At 38.4% G+C, this 23,655-nt stretch overlaps 1 protein-coding gene across 2 annotated transcripts in view; it reads left to right on the plus strand.

Moving 5' to 3' along the window:
• Window positions 1–23,655, plus strand: part of LOC124619351 (ATP-dependent DNA helicase DDM1-like) — a 137,730-nt gene that overhangs the window by 38,940 nt on the left and 75,135 nt on the right. For both annotated transcript variants that reach the window (XM_047145671.1, XM_047145672.1), the window contains exons 7-12: window positions 1,631–1,716; window positions 2,530–2,578; window positions 3,374–3,460; window positions 3,547–3,729; window positions 4,651–4,868; window positions 13,495–13,708. In XM_047145671.1, coding sequence (XP_047001627.1) covers window positions 1,631–1,716; window positions 2,530–2,578; window positions 3,374–3,460; window positions 3,547–3,729; window positions 4,651–4,868; window positions 13,495–13,708 — 837 coding nt within the window. The remainder of the gene's footprint in view (window positions 1–1,630; window positions 1,717–2,529; window positions 2,579–3,373; window positions 3,461–3,546; window positions 3,730–4,650; window positions 4,869–13,494; window positions 13,709–23,655) is intronic.

Consider the following 23,655-nt stretch of genomic DNA (forward strand, 5'->3'; position numbering starts at 1 on the left):
GAGAGGTGGGTCGTCTCCACGTGACCTGTGATTGTGTTCAGTGATTTTGTTGTTTCCTCTTCTTTTATTGCTCTCACATTAAATGATAACAAAACGGGTTTTTGTGGCTGGGAGCTATCAAATGAATTAAAATACGTTCGCGTAATTGCGGCAGGCTAAAATATGTTAATAGTTTCAGATTTTATTTCCACCTTTCTGACAGTCAAACATTAATCGCCTTATAGAACAATGAAGTTATTTTTGCCAGTTTGCTAAAGAGATTTGGCTTTTATTAACCCTTTCTACCGAGGCAGTCAAATTATATGAAACTAATTGTTTAATTTCACTCTATTGGCCAGTTTCAACTGTTCACTGCATTCAAGTGCACGTATGGCATTATGCCATAATAAAGCACCAAACATGAGATAATGCAGTACTGGTACTCCAAGAAAATTTACATACGTATGTGCATTTTAAGCCGAATTATGCATTTTAGTATGGTTCACGATATTCCGACGTTCTTGAAATATCCTCTGGTGTCTTGTTTCTTTTATGACATAATGTAAGATCTTTTAATGTTTTACACGTACGAACATATGGACTTCCTGCATCATCGTAGCTGCGCAAGTGCGGTGACGCTTGTTATCTGGTGCTCTCTTGCAACTGCAGAAACGAACCTATTTCTAACAGGTCGCGGGAAAATATTACGAATGGTGGATTGAAAAACATTGCATTCAAAGCAGATTTCCTTTTACTTAAGATGAGCTATGTGTGAGAATGTACGATTAATTTCTTAAATCACAAAGCGTTTGACTCTCATTTAAAAATCAATTCTTTGAGGACGACCATTTAGAAGAATTTGAACCCAGAAGATCAGACATTTACTGGCACATTTGTGTGCGCAAAAAAGATCAACATTATATGTGCAAGCTTAGCTTCCCTTCCAACTTATTAATCTTCAAGACCAATATTACATGTGAGTGCTATGCATATTAATTTAAGCCATTAACTGTTCTTATTTGTGTATTCGTGCTACTTAAGAGTGATGTTGCTATTGGCTGACTACATCACGTGTCCTATGCTGTCATCAGTTGGCGAGATCACGTGAATGAGCTATGACTGGCTTACAAAAGTGCATCGCAATCTCGATTTCAATGTTTCGGAAAGTGACATGCATTGTTTGGTGGAATTTAAATTGATACCTTCGTAATACGAAAATATGCAGCCTACGTGATGCTGCTCATCAAAGGGCTTTCAAAACGTGTTTTCCCCCCTGAGTTTCGTTTTCTAAAGTGCCGGCAAATTCTACATCGCTATATAAAACCATAAACATTCAAAGGATTGATGAGTTTTACAGTGCCGAGGAAGAGTATACTGTCACTTAACAAGGAAAAAGTGTATTTTCACCCGGGAGAAAGTGTATTTTTAACCAGGAAATCTGGGAACTTTTTTTCCTTGTCCACATATACACCCTGAAGATGCTTGGGAGGACATCACAACATTCTTGATGAACTGACACAACATTCTTCATGAACTGAAACCTTGGCCTGTACTGTGAACTAACCTAATGTGATTGAATAGTCCATGAACTATTTAAAATGCCAGTAAAGATCCAGGCAGTAAACTTCAGTTTTAATTATTTATGTTGCAGAAGGAGCAAGTAGCTAAACTGGATGAGCTTCTTGTTATTGTTGAGAAAGTATCTGCTGTTGTAAAAGCAATATTTGAAGCAAATGAGTAAGTAGAATTCATATTACAATAGATATTGTGTTTGTATAAACAAATTTAATTGGTAACATAAAATATCCGTGACACTGTAAATTTAAAAATAAATTATCCAAGTATTGACATTCTTAACTAGGCAGTGAATAAACTAAGTAAAATAGTTTCGTATACAAGAGCTTCCATTTTCTTAATGGACGGGTTTCGTACAAATATGGCTTTAAATAAATCTTGATGTCGTTCTGCTATTAGTATATCATTAGGACAGATTCTGATTCTTACTAGTCACCAATAGAACAACAATGTTGAGATCTGATGCCTAATCTTTCAAAAACAGTCAGTTTTAAGTCATTCACGATCTCATCAAAAATTTAATATCTCAATGTTCGTGAAGTATGTCAAATAAGTAAACCACAGTTAAAGATGACTGCATTTTTAGACTATTTTCCTAGCTTGTGGTGTACAATCAATTATTATTACAGTATGTTTTTGTGAATATTTGTGTATTAGGTCCAGTCTACTTCTTCACTTGGGGGTTAGCAAATCACTTTTCATTTAACAATAAGATAGATCAGAAGAAAAAAGACTGTGTACGCTAGAAACACAATATTTTGAGAGCTTGAACCTTAATCAGCGTCAGTTTATCTAGGTCTGTATCTCTTGCATCAAATTTCAGTGAAAGCAAATATTTTACGATGATGAAATTTGTTTCCTGTATGTAGACTTCAATGTTTTTTGCTGTATTGTCTGGCAGTCAATGCATTATTACCATTTTACAGAAAAAAATTACATCAGAGTTTTCTTATTTTATATTTTCATCTCTTGTAGGAAACAGAAAAAAGAGGGTGCCTTCCATGGCGTGGATGCTGTCTTACAGGTAAGGAGATATGATGGCAAATCCTGTTCTTTATTTTAGTGTTATCCATATTGTGAACCTGAGGTAGCACCACACTCCAGTCACTTGGCTGACCAACATACTTGCACATGGGAAGCGGTAGTCTAGGGCAGAAAGTTCTGGTCTTAATTTAAAACTGTCAGTGCGTGTCACTCTATATGGTGCTGTCACATTACCCCTTGTTCTTTAGAATCTCTCTTCCAGTGTCCCTGACTCCATCCATTTGTTCATTCACATCAACTAATTTCCAGCCCAGTGGCATGGGCAACTGTCCCCTCCCATTCCAAGGAATAAAACACAGGCACACAAAACAACACTGAAAGCCCAGCACAATGTAACTGTACACAATGTAATTTTTGCCAGGATACTTGCAGGGAAGATGCCGTGACACAATGCGCCATTCCCCTATATACTGTCATTTCACTTTCATGTCAGAGATCTGTGCAATTGTGGAAGAACCGCTGGCAGTGAGGGACAGTAAGCTGTGGTTGGCAAAGCCAACTATCCAGATGTGCTATTCCTCCTGCTGCTCACTCATTGTTACAAGTTTCTCATGTTATAAGGAGTCCCTTTAGGTTTTAGTAAAACTGATCTTTTCACCATGCTTCTGATATTGAGATGTGTTCTCTCCTGTGCCTTTCCTTGCACCAGCTCTGAAAATGTTCCTGTTACCTATGTAGCTAAGAGAAGACTGATAGATATTAGACAACAAATACAATTCTAGGTAATAAGTTTCATTGCTGTAATAGTGTGAAATATTGTTTTGTTTTGTTGTAGAGGCAGAATTCTGAGGCCTTAAAAAATGAGACACTGTTTATTGGAACATTAAGTCCCCATCAAATAGATGGTGTAAAATGGATGAAGGTAAGTGTCTGTGATTTATTACCAGTGTACATTTACTAAAAATTCAGTGTTGCCACTTACATGACTACTTACTTACTTTCTTCAAGGTGCTGGACGATCATGAGCTGAGTGGGATCTTGGCAGATGAGATGGGTATGGGTAAGACAGTGCAAGTGATTGCGTTTATCTGTCTTCTTTTAGAGCAGAATATCTCTGGACCATTTCTAATTGTGACACCACTCAGTGTTCTAAATAATTGGGAATCTGAATTCCAGAGGTTTGCTCCCAAGGTAAGTTCTTTCCAAATCTGAATTCCTGAGAACACTGAAGAAATGAATCACTTTCACATTTATTTAATTTTATTTTTTCAGAACAGATGTTTATATCAACTTCATTTGTCTAAGTAACCAATACCTTTATAATTTAGTGGTGTTAATAAGACTGTCTTAGAAAGAACTGGGGATGTGAAGAAGTTAACAATTCTTTCCATGTCTTGATTTGGAGTAACAACTGAAAAACCGTTCCTTGCACAAGTGATGGTTGTCGTACTTGTCACTGCAGTGACTTCAGCTCAGTAATAATTTGGTGAAGTTTGTTCGAAGCTTCTTTCATTATTTCCAGAGGTCTGTGGGCAATGAAGAAGTGGTTCAGTGCTAGAAGAGAAACTCTAGAAGCACATTCTGTTGGTGTGGATGTTGGTATCAGTAACAGGCTTTTCATGGTAGATTGAGCTTAACAGAAAGCCTTGAACAGTGTACATTATGCCAAAGAGGGAGTTGGGTTCTGCTTGCAGGCAATAACCAGCTGAACCTGCCATCACAGGGTTTCTTGAAATAATGCCTCGTGTGGGTACTTCACTGTGAGAAATCTGTTAGCTCATCCCGTGGAAGTGTATCTGTCCTCTACAGGTCTGGTATATTCCTCCTCGATATCTTTCCAGGTAAATTCTGGGTTGGTTCCTTTGATGAAAGGGCGCATCAGACTTCCTTCACTGAATCAACCAACCCAGTTGTGTATTTCAGTCATAGCCCATTTGTGATAGTAACAACTAAAAAATTGTTAGGGAAGACTTTGGTTCATTTCACCCTTTAGCAATCCACATTTAGGTATTCTGTGATTTGCCTGTATTGCTTAAGATCAGGTCTGTATCCATTCTGTATTGTAGATAAATTTCAGTGTTGGCTGGCTTTTTCATAATTTATAATTTACAGATACCTGTTGTGAAATTCGCTGGCTCTAAAGATCAACGCATGTCATTGTACCCCAAACTGAGACGGAAGACGACAGTTCTGACTACTGATATGACTCCAGTAGTTCTGACAAGTTATGATATAGCTTTGAGAGAGCAAATACTTGCAAAGTTCGACTGGAGGTTCATTATTGTTGATGAAGGTCATAGGTTGAAGAATGCGAAGTCCAAGCTTTACAAGTAAGTTTTCTAATTTGTTAAGTAAATTATAAATACTGGTGTGATGTGAGACAGTTTATTCTGAAAGAATTATTGTGTTAATATTGTGCTGCCAGGTATACAGCCGAGCTGTTGTTTCCATAATTTGATGAGTGACCCAGATTTCACAGGTGCTAACTGTTATGCAATTAAATGTACTCACTGACTGGGCTCCTAATGGGCTATGCTCTATTGTTGATTCTGCATCACTATTTGTAGAAAAGTTCGATTCCTCGTGACTTCTACACTCTTTGATGATCTTTCATTTTTCAGGTCTCATGCTGATATTCCTGGAAGCACACTGGTCTCCTTGTATTTCATTTAATTTGAGGCACTGCTTGGCAACAACTGATGTAGTTGGTTATTTTAGTTGGGTGTGTTGGTGATGATATTTGTCTTTGCATCTATCTTCAGCTGTTCTAACCTTAACGAGAGTAAGTGGTTATAGTTGGGATGAGATGGCTGATGGATTCTGGGGAGAGATTCTGGGATAGGCGTAAGGATTTTAATAGGGATTGGAGGCTATGCTGGATGGCAGGGCTTGCAGGTGTGTGTCAGGCAGTGGATGCCTTCTTGTCAAGTAATCTCTGTGGCTTGTCACAACATTGATGGTGCCTTTGTCTACAGTGAGGCTGATTAAATAAAGGTCTGTTTTGAGGCTGTGGATGACAGTATTCCAGAGAAGGGACTTTGGAAGATGCCAAATTGAATGTGTATGTGCACTCTACAGTTCTAGAGGAGGATTCATCCAAAAGCTAATAAAATTCTCAGTGCCAATCAATGACTCGGTGCCTCAACTATTCAATATTTTGTTATTTTTATTCCTTAAATAATGTATGTCTAGCAGTTATATACATTTCCACAGGGTGTATACGACCCGGGACAACCGGGAGATCCGGGAAAAACCCAAGAATTTTTTCATCTGGGAGAAAACCGTGGAAAAACGCGGGAATTGTTTAAAATTCCAGGAAGTTTCATTGTTTAAGTTTTCTGTTAAATTTTTGTGATTTTGACTGGTAAGAACCAATACTCTAACAAAAGATATTACTGTATCCCGCTACTGCAGAATAATACTGCAGCAACAAAACATGGACGAGAGAGAGAGAAAAAAAAAAGATAATAAAACTTAAGCTTCAAAGGTAATGTACCGTATACAACAACAAAACAGTGTTCATACGAGCGTCTGCCAACAGCAAAGTGTGTCAAAGGCTTTAGGAAGACTACGCAATGATTTGTAACAACAAATTGCCTCCGATGAGCGTGGCGTAACAACTGTTTCAATTAGATTCGTTTGAGCAGTTGCGGGCGGACTCTTGCGCGTGCGCAGCTGAGTCACATATGAGTAGTACTTTCTCCCGCTTCTGGTTACAGAAGTGTGGCTGGGCGCCAGTACTTAATATTACCCCAGTTCGGAAATTAATAAATCTGGGGCTGATGCACAGAGCAGTCTGACTTGTGGTGGGGAGGTGGGTCGTCTCCACGTGACCTGTGTTTATGTTTAATGATTTTGTTGTTTTCTCTTCATTTATTGCTCTCACGTTAAATGATAACAAAACGGATTTTTGTGGCCAGGAGCTGTCAAATGAATTAAAATACATTTGCGTTATTACGGGAGGCTAAAGTATGTTATTAGTTTTTGATTTTATTTCCACCTTTCTGATAGTCAAACATTAATCGCCTTACAGAGCAATGAAGTTATTTTTGCCGGTTTGCTAAAGAGATTTGGCTTTTATTAATCTTTTTTGTTGAGGCAGTCAATTTATTTGAAACTAAGTGTTTAATTTCCCACTATTGGCTAGTTTCAACTGTTCACTGCATTTCAAGTGCACGTATGGCATTATGCCATAATAAAGAACCAAACATGAGATAATGCAGTACTGGTACTCCAAGAAAATTTACATACGAATGTGCATTTTAAGCCAAATTATGTGTTTTAGTATGGTTCACGAAATTCCAACGCTCTTGAAGTATCCTCTGGTGTCTTGCTTCTTTTATGACATAATGTAAGATCTTTTAATGTTTTACACGTACGAACATATGGACTTCCTGCATCATCGTAGCTGCGCAAGTGCGGTGACGCTTGTTATCTGACGCTCTCTTGCAACTGCAGAAACGAACCTATTTCTAACAGGTCGCGGGAAAATATTACGAATGGTGGTTTGAAAAGCGTTACATTCAAAGCAGATTTCCTTTTGCTTAAGATGAGCTAAGTGCGAGAATGTACCATGAATTTCTTAAATCACAAAGCGTTTGACTCTCATTTAAAAATCAACTCTTTGAGGACGACCATTTAGAAGAATTTAGAGCCCAGAAGATCAGACATTTACGTCGTTATTAAAAATTTTACTGGCATATTTGTGTGATGTATTTTAAAGTGTAACAAGTGCAAAAAAGATCAACATTATATGTAGAAGCTTAGCTTCTATTCCAGCTTATTAATCTTAGAGACCAATATTATATGGGAGTGTTGAGTGTATTAATTTAAACCATTAACTTTTCTTATTTGTGTATTCATGCTACTTAAGAGTGATCTTGCTATTTGCTGACTACACCACGTGTCCTATGCTGTCATCAGCTGGCGAAATCACGTGACATTAGCTATGAAGGGCTTACAAAAGCGCATCGCAATCTAGATTTCAATGCTTTGGAAAGTGACATGCAGTGTCTGGTGAATTCGAATTTATACCTTTGTAATACGAAAATACGCAGCGTACATGTTGCTGCACATCAAAGGTCTTACAAAACGTGTTTCTCACCCCTGAGTTTCGTTTTCTCGTATACACCCTGTTTCCAATATGTAGACACTGGCAAGAAGTTAAAATAGACTTTGGAAGAAAGGTATACATACATACAGTGGTGATTTTACACAGTGTTGCTGTTATGCCTCTTTTATGAGTGAGGAAAATGTCAGCTAGGTGGAGAGTCACCTCAGGATATGGCACGATACTGCCTTATGCTGTAAAATTAGAGACAGCGTGCTGTGTGAATGGTCTCTGGGCTTAAGCTCTTGTGTGGATGCATAAGATGTAGTATATGTTACTTTGTTGCCTGATACCTCTCTACTTGTTTATCTGTAGAAACAGTGAAACCCGATATAACTTTGAATTGATAAAGGGGTAGAAAGGTTTTTGCAGTACACGTACACAAGACCCAAAAGAAGTATTGTTAACACTCAAACTTGCCCTACTTTATACCTGTAATGTACCACATAGTGACATCCTGTAAATAGACATAAATGTTGCACATAAATAAACCCCCTGGATGAAAGAATAACCCTTATTTTGGAAGGCACATTTTGAAAACTGACTCTTTTTTTTTTTAGGTAAATGACAAAAATAAGTTTCAGTGCTCAACAGCATTATTAATAGTTGTCATATTAAAAGTCTAGCTAACAAACCATCTTCCTCAATGTGGACCACCACCTCACAGATGGCTACATCTGTACGTCTGTCTGTATCAGACCTACTAACCACCCGCAATACCTCCACTTTGACAGCTGCTCCCATTCCATACCGAGAAGTCCCTTCCATACAGCCTAGCCACCTATGGCTGTTAACATCTGTAGTGACAAGCAGTCCCTCTCGAAATATATCAAGGATCTCACTGAGGCCTTCACAGACAGTTAGTACACTCCCAACCCTATACAGAAACAAATCTTCCATGTATTATGTCTCCTGTCACCTGCCACCTCCCAAAGTCCCACTGTTTGGCCACAGAGGAGCATTCCCCTCATGACTCAGTACCATCCAGGATTGGAACAACTGAATCACATTGTCTGCTAGGGTTTCAACTATGTCTCATCATGCACTGAAATAATGAATGTCCTTCTCTTCCTTGCTTCTTCTTCTGAGAGAGTTCAGGAAGTTGGTTCTGTACAGCAATTTTTTTAAGGGAAAAAAACTGTTACTTTGTGGCCTGATACCTCTCCACTGATACAACTCCTTCCCACCTTTCCAACGGTGGTATTCTGCCACCCACCAAATCTACACAATATCCTACTCCATCTCTGCACAACACCTGCTCTCAAACACTGGACTCGCATTCGGGAGGACGACGGTTCAATCCCGCGTCCGGCCATCCTGATTTAGGTTTTCCGTGATTTCCCTAAATCACTCCAGGCAAATGCCGGGACGGTTCCTCTGAAAGGGCACGGCCGACTTCCTTCCCCATCCTTCCCTAATCCGATGAGACCGATGACCACGCTGTCTGGTCTCCTTCCCCAAACCAACCAACCAACCAACCTGCTCTCAACCCCTTGCATCATGGCTCATATCCCTGTAGTAGACATAGATGCAAGACCTGTCCCATACATCCTCATACCTAGTGCAGTCTGATCACAAGAATCACCTATCCCATCAAAGGCAGGGCTGTCTGTGAAAGGAGGCGTGTGATCTACTAATTAAGCTGCCATCACTGTGCTGCATGCTATGTAAGCATGACAATCAACTCACTGTCTGTTGTATGAATGGCCGCTGTTAGACTGTCACCTAGAAACACCTGCACCACCCAGTTGCTGAGCATGTGCTGCCCGACTCAATGGTCTTAATTGTAGTGACTGCTCCACAGCCCATGCCATCTGGGGATCTTTCCTACCAATGCCAGCTTTTCTGAATTGCACAGGTGGGAACTCTCCATGCAATATGTCCTATAATTCTTTAACCATGTCATTGTCCTTTACCCTCCTATCCACTTCCCTGGTCCCACTCCAGCCCTATACAGCCCTTTATTCCAACGACATCCACAGCCTTTTCTACTTACCTCCTTTCCCCTGCCCCCTCCCCACCATATCTCTGTATGCTTCCTCAAGCAGCACTTTACTATTGCCCACACGTACCCTGTTATCCCTCCTCCCTCCCTGCCGCAATCTCCTTCTTGTTCCCATCACTCAGATTGCTTCTCCCATCATGCACAGTTGCTCGCAGTCTAACCTTGGCAGCGTGAGACAGTATCATGTGTGTGTGAGCAGCATTTGAATCTAATTCAGAAGGCCTTTTAGCCGAAAGCTTACTTGAGTATTCTTTTTGTTGTGCCTGTTTGTGAGTCAACATCTCCATTGTGTGATGAGTAGCAATCTTATCATTATCATAATACAGGGTGCATATGACTTAGGCCAACCAGGAAGTCCGGGAAAAACCTGGGAATTTTTCATAATTTTAGATTATAGTTATGTTTTTGTGATTTTGACTGGTAAAAATTGATTCTCTAGCAAAGAATGTTACTGTATACTGCTACTGGAGAATAATACTGCAGCAATAAAACATAAATGAGAGAAAAAAATAAAACTTCAGTTGCAAAGGAAACGCGCCATTTACAACAAAACGCCATGCACACACAAGCATCTGCAAACAGCAAAAATATGTCAAATTGGGCGAAGACTATGTAATATTTCATAAACATAAACTGCTTTCTATGAGAGTGACGTCACAACTGTTTACTTTAGGTCCATTTGAGCAGTTGCCAGCGGGCGCATGCACATGCGCAGTTGACTCGCATATGAGCAGTGCAGTCTCCCGCTTATGGCTACTTGATGTGTGGCTGTTAGCTGCATTGGCAGTAGCAACAAGCAGCCAGATCCCAATGAGAAAAATTTTTCTCGCCCACCCTAGCTGCCAGATTCGCACATGCGCAGAGTTGTCTGAGTTATAATAGGGAGGGTGGTAGTCTCCACATGACCAGTGTTTGCGTTAAGTGATTTCACTGTTTCCTCTTCGTTTACAGCTCCCATGTCAAATGAAAACGAAACAGATTTCTGTTTCCGGGAGCTATCAAGTGAATTAAAATAAATCCACATAATTAAGGAAGGCAAAAATATATTATTAGTTTCAGTTTTCTGATTTTATTTTATTTCCAAGTTCTTAGCAGTCAAGCATTAATTGCCTTGCAGAACAATGCTAAAGAAATTTGGCTTTATTAATCTTTTCCGCTGAGGCAATCAATTTATTTGAAACTTAAGTGGCCGGCTGGAGTGGCCGAGCGGTTCTAGGCACTACAGTCTGGAACTGTGCGAGCCCTATGGTGGCAGGTTCGAATCCTGCCTCGGGCATGGATGTGTGTGATGTCCTTAGGTTAGTTAGGTTTAAGTAGTTCTAAGTCCTGGGGGACTGATGACCTCAGAAGTTAAGTCCCATAGTGCTCAGAGCCATTTGAACCATTTTGAAACCAAGTGTATCATTCCACAGTATTGGCTAGTTCCAATTGTTCACTGAATTTCAAGTGCACATTTTCATCTTCTGCCATGTATGCCATTTCGCCATAATGAAGACCCAAACATTAGATAGTACAGTACTGGTACTCCAAGAAAATTTACATCCCAAAAACCACACTGTAAAGCTTAATATCAGGTGGGACCTACTTCATTGTGAATCTGGACAAACCAGTGTGCATTTCAAGCCGAATTATGCACTTTGGTATGGCTTACGAAAGTCCAATGCTCTTGGAGTATCCTCTGATGTCCTGTTTCTTATGGCATAATGTAAGATCTCTTAATGCTTTATACATATGAACGTGCAGGCTTCCTACATCACTGCAGCTACGCACGCGCAATAGTGCCTGTTTTCTGGTACTCTTTGGCAACTGCTAAATCGAACCTGTTCCTAACAGTCTTGGGATAGTATTGCGAATGATGGATTTGAAAACCGTTATTTTCAAAGTAAATTTCCTTTTACACAAGATCAATTCTGTTACTTGTGAGAAAGTGGGATGAATTTCTTAAATCACAGGGCATTTGGCCTCGTTTAAAACTGAACGCTGAGGACCAGCCACTTAAAATAATTTTGAGCCCAGATTTTAAATTTACTGGCACATTTGTCTGATGTATCTTAAAGTATAACACACACAAGAAAGATTAGCTTCTCTTGTAGCTTTTTAATCTTAGAGGCCAATATTGTATGTGAAAGCTTAGCTTTTCTTGTAGCTACACTATGTGTGTTAGCATGAACCATTAACTTTTCCTTATGGTGTGTTCGCATTACATAATAGTTATCTGGCTATTGGTTGACTACAACAGGTGTTCTATGCTCTGAATATCTGCTGTCATCGGCTGGCGAGATATGATTGGTTTACAAAAGGGCATCGCAATCTCGATTTCAACTCTGTGGAAAGTAATGTGCTGTGTTTGGTGCAATTTGAATTTATACTTTTGTAATACAAAAATATGCAGCGTATATGTTGCTGAACATCAAAGATCTTTCAAAACTTCTCCTTTTTTCATCAAAGGTCTTTCCAAAAAATGGTGTCTTTATGTTAAAGAGAAAGAAAGGAATGGTTGACCACAAACAAGTCAGCAACTCCCTTCTGAGAGACCTGTGTGCACTCAAAGAAGATGACGATATGCATCTGGTGGAACAGCAACGGTTTGATTTACTACAAATTGCTTCTCTGAGGTGTAACAACTGAGATGTCTAGCACATAATCCCAAGAACAAAGACCCAGAAGACTGTGAAGTGATGCTACTCCATGAGAATGCCCGCCTGCATTCTGCTAGACTGACAAAAAACGCTATACAGGAATTGGCTTGAGAAAGTCATTATGCACACACTTTATTCACCTGATCTTGTGCCCTCAGATTTTCACCTTTTCCATTATTCATTGAAGAATCTCTAAGGAACTTTCTTTCCGGATGAAAATGTGCTCTGAACATGGTTTGATGAGTTGTTCGCCTGAAAACCATGTGTCTTGTACAGTTGTGGAATCTTAAGTTACTCCAGTGTTGGCAGACTGTTGTAAATAATGAAGGAGAATATATAATTGATGCTTAATGTCTCTGTTATGTGGACAGAATTTAATAAGCTTCTGGAAAAACACTATGAACTTACACATCAACCTAATAACTCTCTGTTGTTAGGAGGAACTTATTGTGATACTGATTTGTTGTAAAATTATGGAATAATTTTTAAGCTCATGAACAAATTTATTTATTTATTTATTTTTTTCCCTAACAGAGTTTGCTCCCCGTTAGGAATAGACAAAAGTTCTCAAACAGCAGTCATACAGACTTAAACTCACTTCAGTCTATCTCCACATCTAGTACACTGTAAATAGAATTACTGACTTCAGGAAGCTGTCAGTATATTTTCACTTCATCGGTTAGCAAACAAGAAAATTAGATGGCATATGTGGTTCTGTGAAAAGAGAATCCAATATATCATCTTCAAGAGAGAGGAAGCAGTGTCGTCAGACATATTTATTAAAAAAATTGAGTTAAGATAATCACTATTAACAAAGTGTATAATGGAGCTAATTTTGTTACATTGAGGCTATTTTCTGACTGTTACAATTTAAAAAAAGATAGCAGAACTGTTTGGAAATCCTAAATTCCTTCCGGATTATCAGTGCTTGGTGCAAGAATTGGTGAGAGATTTAAATAATGCTGTACTCTATATTGTAAGTCATTAGGAATCACGTTTCCTTATTAGATATGTGTCTTTCAGTACTGCGAGGTTCATTGAGTAGTTATATTGTAATAAAATGTGACCTGCTCAGTCAACAATTGTTCGACCATTACAAGGTAATATTCCATTTTCAGAATGTTATCTAGAAGTGCTCTGGAAGCATTTGCACTTTTTTTTGTTTTCTAAAAATGCACAATTTATTATTTCTTGCATTTCAGCACCCTAAAATTCCACAGAAGCCGCAGTAGACTTTTATTGACTGGAACACCTTTACAGAATGATATTAATGAATTGTGGGCATTGCTAAGGTTTGTGTTGCCCAAAATATTTCCTGAAGAAAATCTACTTGAGGATTACCTCAAGGTTTCTGACTTTCAAGGAAATGCTGAGATGGAGGAGGATAAAAGATCTGTTATCAATAAAGTGCACCAGGTTAGTGTGTTTCATGGACTTGAGTATTTCATTGTTGATAGAAGCCTAATATTGCATTTGTCTTTTCCTTCAGTGTAATTGCAGTAGAATCTCGATTAACTGTCGCTTTTGGGACCAAAAGATGCTAAGGATGCTAAAAATATCGCTTAATCAAAGGTGAATGGAACAAGTTACTTATAGAGCTCAAAACAATGTAATAAATCAAAATTAACTAAAATCAGACAATGGAAAATCCAGGATGGAATGTAACAATATTATGAAAAGGAAAGTTGCCACTCACCATATAGCGGAGGTGTAGTCACAGATAGGCACGACAAAAAGCCTGTCACAAATAAAGCCTTCATCAAAAATAGATGACACACACACACACACACACACACACACACACACACACACACACAAACCAAACAAACAAACACACACACTGACTGACTGCAGTCTCAGGCAACTGTAGTGTGTGTGTGTGTGTGTGTGTGTGTGTGTGTGTGTGTGTGTGTGTGTGTGTGTTTTTGATGAAGACATTATTTGTGACAGTCTTTTTGTTGTGCCTATCTGTGACTCAGCATCTCCACCATATGGTGAGTGGCAACTTTCCGTTTCATAATAAAATCAAGTAAAGGAATTAAATTTCTAATAAAGAGAAAAGAAAACAAAACCTTACAAATTGAAAAGCCACTTAGTGTAAAGTGGGTTGTTTTTTTTTTTAACCCTGAATTTGTGGCAGCATATGCCACTTATTTGCTACAGTATATTCATGATAGTTGTAACAGGTGGCTGTTGTTCCAGATACTGAGGGCAGTCTCTAATGCACCTTTGATGCAGATTGGCTGATCTTTTCGTCTTCCTTTTCTTCATCATCTGATTCCTCTTGCTCAACAATATACTGCTGCTGCAAAACAAGATTGATGTCCTGATCATCATAAAATTCTCCATTGTGACAGCAGCGATGTCACCTTCTGCTGGCTACTGCTCAACATCAGCAGGCTATATATCATTTTGAAGAGATTGTAAATCAGTGACTAAATCTGCAGTATATGGCTTGGGAGTTCTTACTCTTGATTTAGGTTAGGACACCTTCTTCCATGATTTTCATTGAGTGATTTTATTAAGTTCTGATAAATTTTCGGTTTCATAAACTTAAATAACACTCGGAAAATGTTAAAACTATTAGTTGATTTTATTATATTGAAGGAAGGAGAACCTGAAACAACTGAAGCAATAAAAAACGACAACAAGTGTGCTTTTAAATTGTTGAAATTACGTAACATAAATGGCAGACATAATCATTAAATTGCAGTCTCACCACCTCTCCTCAGTTCAATGATATTACATTTAACATTAACAAAAATTAAGATAAACCCAACAAGCTTCTCAAAGCGATGGATCCAGGAGTTCTCCAAATGTACATGCTTTGGCGGTGGTGAAGTTGATGCATGAAGTTTAATATAACTTTAATGTGCCTCAATGACGTCCCCCCCCCCCCCCCATCCCTCCCTCCACCCCCCCCCCCCCTCCCCCAGGATACACAAATTGGTAACTGGAGTGGAATTTGATTACTGCTGGACAGCAAGTATTTCAGGCAGAGTAACTCGGCAACAGCTGTTGCCAGAGCTATACATTCTGCCTCTGTACAAGACAGAGAAACACTAGTATGTTTCTTCGTTGCCCAACACATTGTGTTTCCAAAAAATTGTAGGCCTAACAAATAATGTAAGATAGATCTTGTCTGCCATTTTGTTACAGTTTGCATCAGCATAGGCTGGAAGAACTTCATGATTTCCTTTTTTTTTTAATGTAGTTTCATATTGATGTTTCCTTTGATATATCTCAAAACTCTTTTTCAAGCATCTACAGAGTTCTTCTGATGGATTGTTTTGTTATCTGCTCAAGAATTTTTGACCACAGCGCAAAAATTTGCAGTTTGACTTCTATAGTTGTCTTCACTGGGTTACATCTTGAATGTTGAATCGTTGTGGAAAATTCTTCAAATATGACGGTTGGTCAATACATTTCTCCTTTCTTCCTTGAAATCTCGATTACCAAGAATGATTGTGGTTCTCCCAATTCTTTTATTTTAAACATATATTTTAATGTAAATTTCACTCTGTCTATTTCCTCTGTATTATTTCCTGCTGTCAGAATGTCATCAACGTAGAGCGCTATGGAAATGACAAGTTCCTTTAAAATTGTATAGTAAAGACAGTTATCTGCTTCTGACTGAGTGAATCTTACAGAGATAAAAAAATGTGTGAATCGAATGATGCCATGCTACTGGTGCTTGCTTTAAGCCATATAAAGACCTCTGTAAACTGCAAACCAAACCAGTTATGTCTTTCAGTTCTTCAGGAAAAGCCACTCCTTCAGGAATAACCATGTACAATTCTTCCTTGAGCAATCAATGAAGAAAAGCTTCGGCAACATCAGATTGTTTCAGAACCATTCCTTGTTGGATTGTAACAACTATCACCATTCTAACAGTTGCAAACTGAGCCACTGGTGCATATGTTTCCTTGTAGTCAAACCCCTTTTTCTGTGAACATCCTTCAGCCACAAGTCCAGCCTTGTTGCTTATGATATTTACATCCTTGTCCATCAGTCTGAACACCCACTTACTGCTGATGGCCTTTGTTCTAGGGAGTAATTTAACAAAGATCCGAGTCTTGTTTTCCTTTATACGAGGTCTTATCTTCACAAGTAGCAATTTCCTTGTACCTTTTTGGTATGTCTTCGACAAATGATTCAGCATTCAGTGCAAGAACAGCATATTCAACTGGAGGGTTCCTCTTCCTTTTCAGGTTCCTCTTCCTTTTCAGTTTACTCTTCATCAGTGGTCAATTCCTGCACAGGTTCTCGAATCCAGTCCTCAATTGGTATGCTTTTGAGGTCAGATCTTCCTTCACGGGGAACAATGTTCCTTCCTGTGACTGTTTTTCCTGCCTCTGGACACCAAAGTCTTAGCCATTAGGACAATAGCCAGTAAAGTAGCACTTCAAGGGCTTGTTGTCAAACTTCCCCTCTCTCAATTCCTATGGTACCAGGAGATAAGCAATACATCCAGATACCTTCAGGTTACTCAAGTCAGCTTTCTCGTTGTACCACAAAGCTGCAGGAATGTTTCCTTCCAAAGCCGCCGTAGGACTTGGAGGTATATGGCAGAGGTATATGGCAGTGCGAACAGCTGCTGACCAGAATGTCTTCTTTAATTCACATTGAAGTAAGAAACAGAGAGCTTTCTCACATTTTGCTGAGGAGCGTTCTGATTTTAAACTCAAACTCTATTTCTTGTTCTCCAAAAAATTGCTTCAACTTGTTCAATATGCATTCATGACCACTGTCACAGAACAGTGTGCTGATCTTCAAGTTGAAATGATCTGTAGCCATGGCATGAAACATCTTCAGCTAGACTTAGATTCCAATGTGTAGCCACTGTGAAAAGTGTAGTCATCGATCCAAGTGACTACATACTGCCAAATGATTCCCATGATATCCCACACAGGTCACTGCAGATCAGCTCAAGAGGTCTGATGACATGTTTCCTAGTCTGAGTGTATCACAGCTGTGATTGTTTTCCTTCGCAGGTTCTGAGCGTCATTCCGTGGGGATTGTTGAAGTGTCCTGTTCCATACCATCAAATTGTGACTGAAGGTTTTTAGTGCTATCATAACTCAAATGCCCTATCTGCTTTGCCACAGTTCTGCATCACTTTCAGCTGAAGCAGCTGACAAAGCGTTAAACATTGCAAAAAATTTAAAAAACATATAGCTGCGATTCATTCATATTCACAATGGAAATTGTTTTTCCTTTTTAACTAAACATTGAGCTTTTCCGAATGTGATACTAAAACGATTCATTTCCAATTTTGTAACTGACATCAAATTATAATTAAGATCAGATGCAGATAAAATTACTTTAATTGTTATATGAATTTCCTTTCCTTTTAGAACACTAGGACTTTAATTTCTCCTTTTACTGTAGTGCCCAGAAAAATGCCTGACTTAGCTAATTTAACTTAAATTCGTTGTTCCAGTTTTTTTTTAATTAGTGAAAGGTATCTTTCTGTTAATTAAGTGTTGCATTGCTCCAGAGTTCAAGAATCAGTTTATGTTGTTCACTGATTGAGCTACACTTGATGTTGCAAAACAAAAACCATATTCCTCTTTGACATTAGCCATGATCACTGAGTTGCTGGCTCCGTGTCAGCAGTTAGTGCTTTTGTGACCAGGCTTTCCACAAGGATCACAAGTAAAGTTGAATGAGTTCCTCAAAGTACCTTGCTGATTTCTTGTTTTGCTGGCATCTGATGAATCTTTTTTTGATACCATTGAGTCTGGAAAGCTGTAGAAGGTGCTGTGTAATAATTTTTGTTTTTCCCAATGACTCCCTCCCACCTAGACTCTTCATAATAGCCTATATTCCACGAAGCTCAGCATCAAGTATTTCATAGAGAACGTTTCAACTGCAAGTGACCACCACAATGTATTCTGCAGCCATCTTTAAAAGTAGATGGCACATAATGTCAATTTTAACAGTAGCTCCAGTTGAATGTGAATCTCGAATCAATTTATCAAACTTTCAGAAAGTGATTGACTATTGTATTACTTGTTGCATTGAATTTCATAATTGAGTGCTTTCTCAGCAAGTGACAGTCGGCAGTGTGTTCAATGAGACTTATATTTGCGATATTGTTTAGACAGTTCTGCCTGTCATGTTTCCTTTGTGGCATGCTGCGTGTCTCCGTCTCTGTCCATAGATTACACTTTTGTGAAATGATTCACTGGCACAAATAGGAAGAGTTCCACTTCCTTGAAGAGTTTCCACCCTGAATTTCCAGTTGTTGAAATTTGTTACATCGAATAAAGGAGTACAATGTTTTCCCTCTTCAGTTGCCATCTTGAAAAACTTGTAGGTGAGAGTCCACTCATGGCCAGGTATTTTATTACAAATTCAGTTTTAAAACAAACCTGGACCCATAACTTGATAAATTTTCAGTTTTTCACATTTACGTAACACTAACAAAATGTTAAACGGTTAGTTGATTTGATCAAATTGGAAAAAAAGAAACAACTGACTACTGAGCAACGAAAGAGGCAACAAGTGTGCTTTTAAATCTTTGAAATTAGTAACCTAAGTTGCAGATATAATCATTTAATTGCAGTCTCAACAACTTCTTTGCCAAACTTATAAGTTGTACATTTTATGTTGGTTCAAAAAGATCACAACTGTCTTATGTTTTCTCTAACAAAGTAATGACTCACTACTTCTTGTAATGCCATTTTAACCGCTCAGTAGCATACTGGTCCATTTATGGGGTTTTTGTCACATGGAGGGGTGGCTTTGGGGTATTGTCTACCAATAAAACTAAACAGGATGGTAGGTTTTTGGTGTTGAGTATTTTGTATCCTTGGCTGAGAACCTCCCCTGGTTTTTGTCAGGATTATTGCGGGTATTGGGTCCATGAGGTACCGAAATACGCGAACTAAGAGTAAAAAAAGACAGATTTGTCGAGACTCCATTGCGAGCCGCAAAAGGCTAATTCTGTGTCAAAACCACATGCATTGGAAACAGTTTTGCCTGTGCAGGTGGCCAGCGACGCAACATGACTACTGCATGTGGGGAGCTGCTCTACGGCTGGTGTATACTGACACCGAAGTTTGTCCTCATTTCACGGTAACACCAGCTCGCACTCGTACCTGCACTTGATGGCTGCGTCCAAGCCTGTAACCCTGACACTGTACCCCCCAAAGAAGATGAGCTACCAAATGTGGCTCAACATGACCAGCTGGCGATCCATGACTTTAGTTTTGCCAGCCCCGGTATCGGAAGACATAGCAATATTTATCTTGTTTTGCAGACACAGTAATTACTGGTACTGATGAGCGGTCTTAAAATCAATAAAAGTAAGAACAACACAATACTGACAATCAAGTATGGGTGAACAGTACTTGTAGAGTCAAAAGACTTAGTAGCTATTTGGTGCTTGAATGAAGTTAACTCATTTTTAGTAGTCATTATATCTTCTAGGATATCCATAATTAAATCATTATCCATTGGAAAACTGGACAGAGAATGGTTTGCATATGTTAATACGTATGATTTATTATAATGAACTGGTAAAATTCTCATTAATGGGAGCTTTCCAGTTGCATGAAAAGTAGTTGGTAATACAGAAGGCATATCAAACAGATCACATTATAAATCACAGTGGGTGACATTTAAAATTAATCCATTACCGCTTAGTTTGAGTGTGAATGGTTGATCCGGCGTACCCGAAGTTTTACATATAAATTTGATGTTGAGAGTGAATTGAAAGAATAAATTATACCTTCAGATCATCGTTTAAGAAATGGCTGTTACGGATGCATAAACTTCCTTGGGCAATCGTCTTGTGGAGGATTATTCATAAACAATTCTTTCTCACAGCTATACGTACTACTACCTAAAAATACTGCTGATTCTGAGCAAATTAACTTATGATTACATTTACATATATACATATCATGCTTATTTAGAGTTTAAAAAATACCTTAGGTCCTTACTGGTCAGTAAATAGTCCTTTAGCTGATACATGACATGAAGGCCTGCTTGTTGCAACATGATAGGGTAAGTACAAATTTTATACATTTCAAAATTATGCTTGGCTGTGGCATTGGATATAGAAACAATAATCATTAATTCTTCCTCGGTCATTAAAGATTATGTTGTAGTTAACTTGTAGCAAGCATTTAAATTACAAGAATTAACAGGATAAATCACAATAGCTGTCTCGTCCAACTTACTTTCAATTAATGGTAGCATCTGTAAGAATTGTTCTGGATGCAGTAGTACACTGCTTAAGCAATCATTTGAACTACTTTTTAGAGCTGTTCCTAAATCAAGAGCATCAATTCTAGCATTTGATAGACTGTCAGTAATTGTTAAAAGCAGAGTGTTTAAATCTAAGTTAGCACTCTCAGCATTCAATTCTTCAAAGAGCTTGTGGATGGTTGCGTTCATCTCGCCACGAATCATCTTGAAATGTGTAATAAATTGTTTTACAATTTGTTCGATAAAAACTATATTTTTAGTAATGGCTCTTTGCATATTCCTTAATACAATTATTTCATTAGACAGGTTAATTGAATTTGTACTAGACTTGTTCAAGGGATAAAATTCCATCTGTAACATCTAATAGATCTCAACTTGTTAAAGTACCAAATACAGTACGAAGGACATTTCCTCCAAAATCTAACCAGGCATGTTTGCGCCCGATCGAGGTTTTGTGTGACAAAAGGTGCTAGTGTCTTAGGTAGCTGCCATTTCCTGCAGATTGGCTGAAATTTGTTTTTGTGGAAGTTATAACTTGTGTATAGAAATCTGTAGTTGTGTTTTAGATTTATTGAACTTTCTACTTTATACACTAATTTTGGTACTGATAGTGTCAAAACTGAATACACATGTGAAATTTCAATTCAGTAGTATTTATTGCAGGAAAAAAATTGAAAAAGAATTCTAGTATTGACAGACATAAGCAAACAAATAATCTTTCTGTTTAATTCCTTTCTACATCATATTTGCAAACAAAATGCAAAATAGAAGTGAATTTTAGTGTTAGTGGTAGTACTTGAAGCGAGGAGAGGTACACAGCCCGACATTACATTCAGCGCACTCAAATTATGTATCCTTTCTTCCAGCCTTCCCTGTTAAAATTTTTTTCCTTTTCACTGCATACCACACACCTTCTTTGACCTTTCTTCTTCCTTTCTGAAATGGTGACACGATTAGGGAAGTGTTTTTCTGAGTGTCCAGCTACTTTTCCAGACCCTCAAGAAACGCTCTCTGCCTCCCCAACAGACAACATCAATCTTTTACATATTATCTCCAAGAACTTTTTGTTGTAGTTAATTTCTTCTTTGTTATAATGTTGTGCAGTATGCAGGAATTTGATACTGCCATTACAATACAGTGAAAAGCCAGCTTCCTCCACCATTTCACTGTTTTGTGTTCCAGAGCACCATAGACAGTCATTGATCAAATAGGTCCACCCCAACTTTGTGTTGATTATAATCAACAGTTGCTGCAGGTTTCATTTTTTTCTATTGATGTTGTTGTTGTTGTTGGTGGTGGTGGTGGTGGTGGTGGTGTTGTGACACTCAGCATTGTTGCTGTGTGTTTTGTGCTAACCATTCAAACATCTCTCTTATCCTTCCAAAGCAAAGCAAGCACGTTCCCTTTGCAGCGGAAAACTTGTTCCCTTTTCTTAGCTTTGCCTCCTTTAGTGCTTTTGGCAGGCCTTTCCTGTTCTTCATTACTGTTCCACAAGGCCAGTATTCTCTTTACGTAATTGTTCAGCTAACTGTACACTCTTGTAGAGATGGTTGACAAACACCTTGTATCCTTCACTCAGCAGCTTACCGGTCAAAACGCATCACAGTAGTAGAATCACTGTTATCTTGTTCTTCACCTTTTCTGTGGTACACTTCAAAATTCCATATAAAACCAGTTCTGGATTCAGCAAAGTGTACAACTTCATACCACACTTGTTTAGTTTATTGGCCATATAAACCTTGAAGCCTATACTTCCCCTCATAGTCCTTCATAGGCTGTTACAGCTTCTCTTGGATAGTAAATAATTTGAAATTTTTCCTTTGTTGAATTGAAGTGTAACTTCATAAAGGGCATCATATCCTTTTTCACCTTTCTTCTTTGCTTGTTTGTTGCCATTGAGGTGAAACATAGATAATATATGTATAAATCTGTTCCTTGACAAAACACGGGAGCAACAATTACTTACAGCTGACAACCGGATCAGTGCTGTGGCCTCTCACTTATTGTCATATGCAGCAAAATAGCAATAAATAGTGTCCTTTCTGCTATCATCATAGTTTTTCATTGTTTGAACCTTGAACTAGGCAGGAGCTTATTGTCAGACCTTAGCTTTGCCTGTCTTTGTATTGCATAAAATTTCATGGCTGTTACTAGAGTACTATCAAAGAAATGGTAGTACATCTAAAGGTTTGCTTGATTCATTCATCAAGTGCTCCATTGTGTTTCACTCCATGAGGACCTGGGTACACAGCTATGCCAGGAATTTCATCTACATTGGTCCAGTCACTTTTACACCTCTTTCTACTCTGTGTAGTTGTAGATGTAGAAGATGAATCGTGCTCGGATTCATTTCATGGTATATCTGCAGGAGAATAAATCATAACTGCAAAATCTGTGAAAATAATATGATAAGTGTATGCAGAAACTCAACTTCAAACAAATCTTGACTTACCACTATTTTTGATGATATATAATGTGAATTGTCATCAAACATTCCTTGTTGGTTGTCTGTAGACTCATTAAGGACTTCGTAAATCATTTGCTCCAAACGTTTCTCCTCTTTACGGCATGTGTTGTACACAAAATCAACACAACAGCACATAAAATGCACGAAATGGAGATAACTCAGAAGTCAGGTAGAGCCTACGAAGCAAGCAACAATAACATAGGTTTCAGCAAGGAAAATTTTTCCAATGAAGCTACTACTGCCATCTAGCAGTCACAGCAGTGACTACAATGTATGTAGACCACACAGATTTGCGGGTGATATAAATATATGTTAGATACCACGGAAAATAACAGTGACTGCAGCAACGTAATATTACGTCCGCCGCAGTTTCCCATTTCCTGCAAGTGCCATAATATTAGTCAGCCACACGCTAGGTCATAAGAAACAGTTAATCTCTTTTCCATAATCAGCAAATTTAGACTGTACCTGTATTTTGACAGTATTCAGAGTGTTATACCAAGACGTTCCCATTTCCAAAACTGAATCATTATCTGTGACTGAACGAATCAAATCAATTTGCTTCTTAACAGAATTGAATTATTGTTGAATCTCACGCAAATTGTGTTTAAGTACAGGATTAACATTGTTTGTTGAAACTACCATGTCTGACCATGGTTCAAACGAAACACCTGTT

Source organism: Schistocerca americana, chromosome 6 (assembly GCF_021461395.2).
Source record: "Schistocerca americana isolate TAMUIC-IGC-003095 chromosome 6, iqSchAmer2.1, whole genome shotgun sequence".
NCBI lineage: Eukaryota > Metazoa > Arthropoda > Insecta > Orthoptera > Acrididae > Schistocerca > Schistocerca americana.